Genomic DNA, 12,141 nt, shown 5'->3' on the forward strand with positions numbered 1-12,141 from the left:
GGGGGATTTCTACAAGGGGCACTAAAAGGGGGGATTACCACTGGAGGAGCTGCCAGGGGGGGGGGGGGGTTACTACTGGGGGCACTACCAGGGGGGGATTACCACTGGGGGCACTACCAGGGGGGGATTACCACTGGGGGCACTACCAGGGGGAATTACTACTGGGGGGCACTACCAGCTGCTGCATTTCCCACCCTAGGCTTATACTCGAGTCATTAAGTTTTCCCAGTTTTTTGTGGTAAAAGTAGGTACCTCGGCTTATACTCGAGTATATACGGTATGTTGGAAATCAGACTCCTTGTTTGTGCTCTATGGATTTTTTAGAAGAAGGATGGCCAGCCAACAAACAAACATTGCCTAGATGGCTTTGTATGACTATCTCACAGGCTTGCACGCAGGCAGGTTTTCCTGTACCGGCTACTGTTACTGCTCTTTCTACTCCAATGGGTCCTTCGTGGGCAGCTTGCCGTGGCGCCTCAGCTGAGTAGCTTTGTAAGGCGGCCACGTGGTCCTCTGTTCATATATTTTTGAGCTTCGATACCTTTGCCACTCTGGATGCTTCCTTTGGGTGCCAGATTCTCTTCTCAACGCAAGAGCGTTTCCACCCTTAAAGGACTGCTTTGGGACATCCCCAAGGTCTCCCTGTGGAGCTCTATGGACTCTGAAGAAAGTTAAAAAGGTAAGTTTTACCATAACTAATTTTCTTCTTCAGAGTCCTTAGGGTCCACAGGGCACCCGGCTTCATATGGGCTGTGTTTCTGGTCACCGGTTTCCCGTCTCCTTCTCCGTGAGAGTGTCATTCTTGTGTGTACCAGTCTTCCTTCACTCTTCTCCTCCTCCGGCCTTTGGTTCCCAGGGTCCTCATTCACCACCTACGCCCCAAGGTCTCCCTGTGAGCCCTATGGACTTCGAAGAAAGAGTTAACAAGGGTAAGTTTTACCATAACTCTCATTTTTAAACATAAAGTTTGCAAGGGGTAAATAAACTCTTGACACCCAGTAGGTAAAGTATTTATCTGTATGGGAATTGCTGGAACCACGTACATCTATTAGCTCACCTGCATGTGATTAGGGAAACCGGCATTACCTACTGTGTGGGTCTATCCATGAAGGTTTTTGGGGTTCACCCCTCCTTTCCCTTTAACTCGCTCTTCTAGAAAAACTACTACTTTAACACTGAGGTTTGGAGATGGCCAGCTTTCTTTAAATCTACATTGCACAGTCCAATATGAGTGTCAACACGTTTGGTATTTTCTCCAGCACTAGCTTCACCTCCTGTAGAGTAATTCCCTATCAAGCGTATCAACCATCTCCTCCCACTTACCTGCACCTTATGGACATTATTATATGTTAAATGTTGTTTTGTGAATGTATTGCCATATGTATACCAGTATTAGGTGCGACACAACAATTCATATCACACATTAATTTTATACTTTAAATATTTTTCCCATTATTGAAGGCACGCCTCAAGTATCTTTTGTGACCAGGATCACATAGAGAGGGTAGAATCCAATTCACTTTTATTCTCCACCACAGGCAGGTTGCACAGGACAATGCAGGTTTCACAGGTCAGATATTACAGGCAGTTTACAACGTCTTCAAAGAGCAACACAGGTCACAGCATAACCAGTTACAATCTTCTTAGCAAAGTTGGTACAGAGTACCTATAGTCCCTAGCGTAGCCCAAACCCCCCAGCCTATTGCCTAGCCGGCTTGTCCATCGTCAGGAACACTGTTCTTTGTGTCTGAAGTGTTTTTACCAGCCATTGACAGGTGCTTGCAATCAAGCCTGCTGCTCAGACTCGAACACATAATACCTGGCCTGGATCTGACACCCTGCATTCTTACATCCCTGTCAGTTCTGTGCTAGCCCTGCCACACTATATCTAAGGTATTAGTATGTACGAGATTTAATATTTTAATATATCTTCATTGATACAATGAAGCTCTGGGAGACGCCATATTTTTCCTATATCTGTTTCAGGGAAGGTAGATCCCTGTTTTCCTAAGCTGCCATCAAGTGACAAGTGATGAGAGCAGCCTTATATACTACTTTTTCTTGTGATTGAGATGCCATCGAAAATGTTTTGTTTTGTTTTTTTTCTCCCTATTTTCTTTTTTCAAACTGTCGCATAATTGTGTAGATGCAATTCTGTGTTTACTGTGCTAAGCAAAATATTTATTTTAAATTGGTAACATACCGACCGTAGCAATGGAACTTTTAAAGTATATTTTATAATGTGCACCCCTGAATGAAAATTCTTACTAGATGTTTGTTACACTTACATAAGTGGCTTCATACCATCTCACATACAGCCATCAATCATAAAAGAAAGCAAAATTATTAAAAACAATTATTTGTAGGCACTTGCAAAAATTACATCATTTTTGTCCCCAGCAGTGTTTAAGTTGCTGTTCTGATTTTTCATTTATCCTTTTTGAGAGGCTCTGCTACCTTGTTTTGTAGAGGGGATGTGGCTGGAGTACAAAACCTATTTTTTAGTTTGTCTACAACCTTTCACCAGTTGGAGATCCATTTTCGACATAGCAGCCCAGGAGTATTCACTGTTTCTTTTAGCTGCAGCAGTGTATATTTTCTATGCTCTATTAAAAAAAAACTCAGCTGGTAAGAGCTAGTAATAAGCACTTAATCGTTTTCACGCACCCCACGCTTAGTGGCTTCTGGATGGATGGTGTCACCTGGTCACTGACTTTCTTTGTCAGCGGGTACCCCAGAGCACTGGTGCACAGAACCCCACACTAGGTGCAGCAGCTCTGGCTCATTGAAACTCTGTTCTCTTCCTATGGCGTTTATGCATCAAGCAGTAAAAAGTGTGGAGAAGTTGCCCATTGCAATCAATCAGCTCCTACCTATTCTATAGACTGACCAGTGGAGTTGTCTATAGAAATGAATCAGCTTTGAAGTAGCATTTATGGAGTACAATTTCTCCATGCTTTTCACTGCTGCTATATAAACCTCTATGGCAGCCAAGACTGGGCTCATGGTAGAAGGTGCCCATATAAGGGGTCAGCTCATTGGCGGCCTTTCCTATGTGGAAAGTCCACCAGAATCCATAGGCAGATATTCCTAAGTGGAGCTATTTTCTGACTGGGAATTGCGTTGAATCTCTGCTCTTTGCAGTTTAGGCTCTTCCTACTGCTTTGTACAACATCTGGTTGTGCCTGATATCTCTACATATCTGAGCTCTGTACTGTGTATAAACTTTCTGTCTCTAATATATTAAGTACTGACTTTTTCCAGTCATTCCTTTTCATGCTACAATATAATAAATAAATTTTTTAAATAAAGACCATTCCAAGTGTTGTGTATTTCATGTGTTCCAAATACCAAGCCAAATTACCTCCTAGGGGGGATTCAGTTGTTGCAAGTCCTGGTCGTCATGGTTATTCGGTTGTTTCTGCCAACTAGTGCGGGTGCATGATATCCGCTCACACCCTCCTGAGTGACGAGCTGAAATAGTCGCTGTTCCTGTTCTGGGTGACCAAACTAACATTTAGGCACATTATGCTGAGCTTTAGACAAGTTTTTAGCCACTTTACATGGGGTTAAACCCTGTTTATTTGGACGGGACATGCTCAAAAACATTTAGCAATTGAATATCACCATGTCAGTTTAGATAGATCGTGTGCTCAAAAACAATTGCATTTCCGCCATAGATTGGTGCAGACCTATATCAAGACATTAGAGTTGACAAAGACTCCTTTGCCAAAATGCCAGGGGGAGGTCTAAGAACTGATTTCTCCTTCGTCTAGTGACTTTTGCTTAGGTCCCACCTCAGTTACTTTTGTCTCCGAGATATTCAAAACCTTAAGCTGGGAACACACTCTACGATATATCGTACCGACGTGGATCGGAAATGATATATCGTACACATTGTTTAATGTGAGACGACGCAATGAATGACACAGGGATGTTACATGTAGAATATAATGACACATCGTTCTGTCGTATGCCAGATCATGCAGTGTACAGCACGCACAATATATAGTTGCTGGGGCAAATATCATATAGTGTGTTGCCAGCTTTAGTCCCGGAGTTTTCTTGGATATATTACCTGGAGAAAAGCTTCAGCGTGTATAGGAAATGTTGAGAGAATTGTTAAATCAGTAGTTATAGTTTTGAGAATCTACACACAGAAAATCTCTCTGTATAAACGTGTATAGTCTACTTGCTCTTTATGTCAATACAAAACAGTTGGTGGTCAGGTTGAATCACATCTAGATGTATACCTCTGAGAACAATCTAATTCCTGATAACATTGCAGCCCACTGTGGCAGATCATGAGTATTTTCTAGCCAGGCCGGCATGGAGCCTCAATCGAACACTTCTGGTTGCAACCTGGTCTGTCATCCATTTACCAATACTACACACCTTCAGTGTTTTTATATCGAAGGATGCCAATTTTTAGCAGAAAATTTTGAGCAGCTCTGTCTGAGCCTAGCCTAGGGAAAGCTTTTTAATTTTCCCATGGTAGCAGAGTCCCCCAAAGAAGGTGAATGAAAAAAAAAGGGATTTTTGGACTTCACGTTAAATTTACTGGTCTGGATCCATTTTGGAACCCTATTTACAGGTGATGGTGACCAAGTTTTGAGTTTTACGCCCTCTACAATCCACGTTCCTAGTGTCCCCCCAAATAGATTGAGACAAGTGGATTTAATTTTAAGTCCAGAGATCTAAGTCTGCTTGGTAGCAGGATAATGTAGTCTTGAAATATGTGCTAAACTGCTTAGTTGTAGGAACATTTAACCTGGCTGTCTGTCATTGTTGTTGAAGCTATTTTTGTAATGTGTCAGAAACTATGTAGTTTGTTAAATTTGAGTACATTTTGTTTGTTTTTTATTTGCCTTTTAGTTTTATTTTGTCTTTATTTTTTTCTTTAATTTTAGGTCAAATACTGCTTTCATTTTTATTTTATTTTTTCTATTTTTTTTTTCTTAATTTTATGTTCTTACAGTAACAAATACTTTGAAGAAACCTGATGATATAGCTCCCAAAGCTGTGACCATGGAACTGGACCCTAACAGGTTTAAATGCAAGATTTTGGATTGCAACAAATCTTTTCGCAAAGCCAAACTGCTTCATTACCATATGAAGTATTTCCATGGAGTTGAAAAGGCAGAGCAGGATCAGAGCACTATGACCAGGCATATGCAGACAAGAGGCTCTTTAGCTCATGAAAAGGCCAACCAGCAAACCTCAAAGAGGAGACGCACCACCTCTGGTTCTCTGCGTAAGACAGTTTGCCTTTATGTCCTGTGGCTCTGTTCAAGTGTAGATTGTAGTGCTGTAGTAATAGTGTCCTTTAATAACCAGATCATGGTTGAGACACAGGTGATACTTGACCTATATGTTTCATTTTACTAGAGTAGTGCATAATCTTTTTTTTTTTTTTTTTCCTCTTTACAATGAATATACAATTTTCTCCTTACTGTAAATGTGACAGCCACAGCTGTGCTGTATTCGATAACTGAGCAGATGCTTGGCCTTCAGAATCTGTTGTTTGGGGCGAAAAGAGCATACAGTATATGTAAGGTAAAGTATTTCATTAGCACCTGTCAAAAAACATGAATCAAAGTGGAAGAACCTTTCACCACCAAAAAAAAAATCAAAAATCAAATGTACACTTTTTTTATTTTCTATTTCAACAGCTATCTTATCTTTTTGTCTCATCTCACTCAGTCAATTTAATATAAGTATGTGATCAGGGTGGGTATGATTGGTCGACAGTTATGTATTATATCATATGTCGACACTATGAACTGTCGACAAACAGTCCTTTGTGGTCAAGCTGTTTTACCTTGTCCCAGCTGCTCCAGCGTCGTCTTCCGGGTCCTGGCAGCGATGTCTCAGAAGAGGCGTACCGGTGAGTATTTTCCCCACTAATCCTAATCTCCCAGCTGTGCTTAACTTTAACCATTGTTATTCCTAAACTGTTGCCTGCCGGCAGTTTGAGCCATATTGACATTGTGGTGTCACCATTATAAATGTCGTCATGGTTACTGTCGGCCTTCTGACCGGATACCATGTGATGGGTTAGGTACGGGATGGCGGCGCTGAAGATCTCAGCGATCAGAATCTTGACCTGGCATCCAGACAGGGTTAGGCTACTGACACCTGTCGGTAAGCATCCTAACCTCCCTCCCCGCACCTTAAGCCTAAACTTCCCCCTGACCCTCCCCTCTAGTTCCAAACCCTTCCCCTATACCCACTACTTACCCTCAGGATGCTGGCGCCGGCATTGTGAGCTTGCATCCCGACAGTCAGGATTTCAACTACCTCCCCCCATGTGATGACTGGGTGTTCCCTGAATGTAGTAATTGAAAAATTATATACTGGGCACAGTCTTGTGAGTAGTTATAGACATTGAGCTCCTGTGCATGTTCTTTTCAGCTACACTTCCACTCCCTCTATGGATACAGAGTGGTAAACTATAGCACACTGTTCTCATCGATCAGCGATGCTGTAACTGATAAATTGCAACATCTTCACTTTTGTAATAGATATTTTAATGTCCAATAGTAGGAAAAGAAGAATAACATGTTTTTCATTTTAAGTTTTTATATATATATATATATAATGTATGAATTTTTTCTTTTTATTATTCTTTGCTCTTTGAGACATGTTCATGCCTTTACAGTCTCAGAAAAACAAAGTGCATAGTTCAGTGCTGCTTATGGTACCATTCATTCATTTATTTGTTTTTGTGCCATGCTTTTCCTGAAATTGTATGTTTCACTAGGTAGATAAAAGAAAAAGTGTGGAAATGGACATGATTTTGGCACATGTAAACATACACATAACCTTCCTGTATACAATGGGCATGATCATGTGATTTACCTTGTGCAAGTAGTATACCCTCCATAGCAATTAACTATAGTAAAACACTTGATCCCAATGCTCACAGCAGACCAGTCTAAAAATGGTGGTCTTGGCTTTAAAAATATTTTCACTAGACCCTGTTTACATACAGTATAGTAACCTAATATAGTGAATACAAGTAAAATGAATTTACACTTCGTTGTATAACTTATCTAGGCATGGATAACACTGTGGTTAAAAGAAATTAATACTCTTATTTCCAAAGCAAACAAACAAATTGTGTTTTGATTAGATCTCTGCAAGAATTGCATTCTTAAATTTCATTTATAGTTGTAGATAATGCTTTTATGCCAGACTTAAGCGGCTGTGCTTGTTATCTACCTATTAATAGTAGAAGGACAACTTTTATGAGGGACATATTTCTATGATACCGTTGTCTGAGCATAGAACGACCTATACCAAATTAAAGGACTTGGGGCCTGATTCAGACCCACTCGCGAGCGGCTGTCCGCTCGCAAGTGGGTCGATGGTCCGCACTGAGCATGCGCACGACGGAGGGAGCTCCGTCGTGCGCATGCGCCAGACACGACGAGCGAAGGACTTTCCTTCGCTCGTTGTGTCCGATCAAAGGGGGCGTGCTGTCAATGTTGATTGACAGCACGCCCCCTTTGGTGGGCGTGCCGGGGGCGTGCCTCCCTGACGGGGGCGTTCCCACGGGAACGCCTCCCGTCAGAAGCCGGCCCACTGACATCACTAGTGATGTCAGTGGGAGTGATTTTGGCTCTGATAGAGCCAAAATCACTCCGGAGCTTGCGGTTGAAAACCTCAACCGCAGGCTCCGGCTCGCAATTTCGATGGTCACGACCATCGCGGCCATCAAAATGCACGCTCGTATAGCCTGTGGGTGGTGACCCACAGCTATACGAGCGTCCAGGAGGACGCTCCATGAAAATGGAGCCCGGCCCTCATTCAGAGCGTGCGCTCTGCTCAGAGCGTACGGCTCTGAATGAGGGCCTTGGTCCGTAGATTTGCAGTAAAATATTGGCTTTGTAATTGGTGCTTTGTTTACTAGTTATGTGGCAAAACGTCTGTGCGACATTTACAATGCCATCACCATGGTGCTCTAGAAAATGTTGTTGAACTCTCCCTGTGCACCTGTTGGATGACCTAGAACATGTGACCTACTGGAACGCCTGGAAACTGTAACCGTTTATTTGCAGCCACATGTCTTGCAGGGACCTCAAACACCAACTGCTGTTATTTCATTATTCACTTCTCCAAGCTATGTTTACACCAAACATGCCTAGAAGCCAGCCTCAATGACATCGACTGGGTGGAACCCTTACTGGTCACCTAGAGCACGCAGTTCAAAAATCTTGGTCGAGAATATTATCACAACCAAAGACAAGATCAAATGATAACGCCCCTTGCATTGGGTTTGACATATTCGCCACAGCCCTACTCTTTGGGTCCTATGGATGTGCAATGTGTGAACTGTGGTGTCCTACACTTGTTGAGATTAACAGCCATTTCTACTTCAGGGTCCATAGGGGGTCCACAGGGTTGACCTTGGGGTTATAGCTGGAACAGGATCCATGGGCACCACACAGTTAAGCTTTTAGCTCCCAGGATGCACTTGGGTCCTCCTCTATACCCCGCCCCCGAGCCACAGGCACCTCAGTGTAAGCTGGTGCCCGGCCGGAGTCGGTCACCGCGCAGGGGGGCTGCAGGAGCAGCTCCCAGAAGCTTTTTTATTTATTTATTTATTTTAGTTTCTTTTACTACAGACGGCGGCGAAGGGCTGTCTGTACAGACGCCCACGCTGCCGCTCTGATCCCCGACTGGCGCCGCGACGCCAGTACTGATCTGGGGATCGCGGCGGGAGGGCAGAGTCCGTACTAGCCGGACTCTGTCTACCTCCCAGGACTGCTGCTGGAGTCGCCGGGGATGCAGGTGAGCCGCGCGTCGCTGGCTAGCGGCGGCGCGCAGAATGCCTTAAATGCAGTCCTTTAGCCTCCGGTCCTGGGGACAGACCGGAGGCTGCTGGCAGTGGCGGCGGTCCCCCCCCATAACCCGTGGGACCACTAGACCACCAGGGATAAAGGGGCAAGCGGGAAGCCAGCATCCCTGGGGTTATGGCCAGCCAGGGGAGGAAGCCTTCCCTGTCAGCGGCTCCTCCCCTCAGCTCAGCGCGCCTTTCAGCACGCAGTCTGGCGTCGCTGAGCTGCAGACTCTTCGGCCACTCCTCCTCTGAGGTCTCCAGCGGCCATTTTCTCACAGTGGCAGCGCAGAACTCTCAGGGAGCATGTGGACCGGTCCCCCTGTGTACCTCTCCCCTGATTAAGGACAGCGTACACAGCACTATAGCCCTCCCAGACACTGAATCTGGGCAGGTTGATTGTAGTGTAAAGGTGCAGTGAGTAATACTTCTGCATGGTATGTGATTTTTGCTAGTGCTGCCTGTCTGTGCTTATTTTCCGCTTACTGTCAGCTTATACCTATCCCTTTACTTCTCCTACAAGCCCTACAGGTGTGTGGGGGAGGGGTGTTTCTACTGACCTCACTTATATAGATCACGTATTTGTGAGGTCCGTCACATACAGTTGTGTGCTACTCAGTGCCATATTGTGGGCTGTTGTTCAGCACACCGGTGAGTGCGTTTTACTTCTACCCTGGTGCCAGATATATAATATATTCTGTCATGTCAAACGAGGAGGTTGAGCGCTCAGTGGCTCCGATGTTGGCCTCCTGCGGACGCTGTTCTACAGGAGTGGATAGGGAGGATTTGTCACAGGAGGGTCTGTGTAGTCGGTGCCAGGTGGCTCCTGGCCCATCCAGACCTTCTCTGACGCAGGAACCACCGTGGGCGATTTTTCTCAAGTGCTGGTGTCTATTGCGGACCGTCTATCGGTCCCGACTGCTCTCCCTACTAGGGCGTTACCCCAGCCGACCATCCCCCATTCCCCGGGTGTCCCGCAGTTATTGCGGAGTCCTCCTGGGTCTCAGTCGGTGGGTCCCTATGCGGGGTTGCCTATGTATATACAGGCTTCCCCTGTGCCGCAGCAGCCTGTGGTACCTTTTCAGGCCCCTATGGTGACTCCTCCACCCTGGGTGGATGTGCTCTCCAACTCAGTACAAAATTTGGCGGCCGCTTCCTCGGTTTTTCAGTCAATGTTGCAGACTGACATGCCTTCTAGGGTTTCAAAACGCTCACTCATGGCACGGGCTGCTCAGGTATCGGACTCAGAGGGTTCCTCAGATGGGGAGGTCCCTGATGACACTGACTCGGACGCCTCGGTCCAGGAAATGGATACCAAGTCGTCCATTAATGTGCGAGCACTGGTTAGGGCGGTGCGAGCTATTCTTCTTATAGAGGATGAGGCACCGGTTCCTAAGTCGAAGTTTCCTAGTTTAAAAAAAACTAGGGTGGCTTCTGCGGTGTTTCCCCTGTCGGATCAGTTGACGGATCATATGGCGGTAGCTTGGCAGGCGCCCAGTAAGAGATTCCTTCCTCAGAAGCGGTTGGCTTCTAATTATCCCTTCCCTGAGGCACATTGTAAAAAATGGGAAACTCCACCGGCGGTGGATTCCCATGCCACCCGTTTAACTCGGGGCGCTACTTTACCATTACCGTCGATATCCTCGCTGAAGGATCCCACGGACAGGAAAGTTGAGACTTGTTTAAAGTCTATTTACTCCCTCTCCGGGGCGGTGGCCCGACCGTCCATGGCCATCTCCTGGGTGGCCAAGGCCATTGAGGGGTGGGCCAGTGCATTGGAAGATACCTTCTCGGATGACGCTCCGGATGTCCAGCGGGCGTTGTTGGGACAGATGAGGGACGCTGCTTCTTACATTGGAGAAGCTTCTTTAGATGCTAGTCTGCTGACTTCGCGGGTATCGGCTGCAGCGGTGTCTGCCCGCCGATCCTTATGGTTGCGGTCCTGGAGAGCGGACTCTGATTCAAAGAAGGGCCTGGAGGCCTTACCTTTCAATGGGGAATTACTATTTGGTCCGGACTTGGACAAAATTGTGGATACCCTGGCTAAATCCAAGTCAGCCTTCCTCCCTTCGGCGGCACTGCCTGCTAAGGTTCGGAGTTCGGCTTTTCGTTCCTTTCGGGTTCAGGGGAAGGCGAAAGGTCAGTCCTTCCCGAGACAATCTGCGAGTAAGACTGCCTCTAAGCCCAAGAAGCAAGCCTGGAGTGCACGGCGCCCTTCTTCCAAGCAGGAAGATAAACCTGCGGCCTGATGGGACGGGCCTCCCTCTGGGGGACCTCAGAGTGGGAGGCCGACTTCTATTTGCCCAGTGCTGGCACAATACCACCACGGATGCCTGGGTTCGAGAAGTGGTCTCCCAGGGGTACGCCCTGTCTTTTCGGTACAGACCACCCCACCAGTTTTTCTGCACGAGTCCTTCTCAGGACAAGACCAAGGCGTTACGGAATCAGGAGGCTATAGAGTCCTTGCTGAAAGCAGGGGTCATTGGTCCCGTTCCTCAATCACAACGAGGGACGGGGTATTATTCGTCTCTGTTTCTGGTGCAGAAACCCAATGGTTCTCATCGCCCTATCCTCAACTTGAAGTCTCTGAACAAATTCCTCAGGGTTCCCAAGTTCAGGATGGAGACGTTACGTTCCATCATTCTGGCGATGGAACCGGGGGATTACATGGTGTCCCTGGATATCCAGGACGCCTACCTCCATGTTCCGATAGCACCTTCGCACCAGCGGTATCTGAGGTTCGCTATCCTTCAACACCACTATCAGTTCCGGGCGCTACCCTTTGGTCTCTCCACGGCGCCGAGGGTGTTCACGAAGATTATGGCGGTCATGGCCGCACATCTTCGGAACCAGAATGTACGGCTGCTGCCGTATCTGGACGACCTCCTGTTGCTGGCGAGCTCCCCAGAGGTACTGCTTCAACATCTCCACCTGACTATCGCTTGCCTGCAAGCACACGGGTGGTTGATAGATTGGAAAAAGTCCTCCCTGATTCCATCACAGCGGATGGTTCATTTGGGAGCCCTGCTGGATTCGCGTCAGCAAAGGATCTTCCTGACTCCGGAGAAGGTCGCCTCCCTACAGCTGCGGATACGCAGTTGCCGCCTGTCGGTCCATTCGGCTATGAGAGTTCTGGGGTCCATGGAGTCGACATTCGACATGGTGGAATTTGCCCAGTTCCATTCCCGGCCCCTGCAGGGGCTGATTCTATCGGAATGGAACGGGTTACCTCACCGGATCCGCTCTCAGGTGCTGGTGTTGTCTCCGGACGTTCGGCAATCTTTGGCTTGGTGGCTTCA

At 46.5% G+C, this 12,141-nt stretch overlaps 1 protein-coding gene across 6 annotated transcripts in view; it reads left to right on the forward strand.

Annotated features, from left to right (window-relative positions):
* The window catches only part of PHF20 (PHD finger protein 20), a 157,185-nt gene that overhangs the window by 92,838 nt on the left and 52,206 nt on the right, over nucleotides 1–12,141 (forward strand). For 4 of the 6 annotated variants that reach the window (XM_088480691.1, XM_088480689.1, XM_088480692.1 and 1 more), the window contains one exon: nucleotides 4,979–5,254. The exons of the other annotated variants lie outside the window; for them this stretch is intronic. In XM_088480691.1, the coding sequence (XP_088336817.1) occupies nucleotides 4,979–5,254 (276 nt within the window). The remainder of the gene's footprint in view (nucleotides 1–4,978; nucleotides 5,255–12,141) is intronic. 6 annotated transcript variants of the gene reach the window in all.

This window comes from Taudactylus pleione, unplaced genomic scaffold, assembly GCF_031769625.1.
Source record: "Taudactylus pleione unplaced genomic scaffold, aTauple2 ptg000256l, whole genome shotgun sequence".
Lineage (NCBI taxonomy): Eukaryota > Metazoa > Chordata > Amphibia > Anura > Myobatrachidae > Taudactylus > Taudactylus pleione.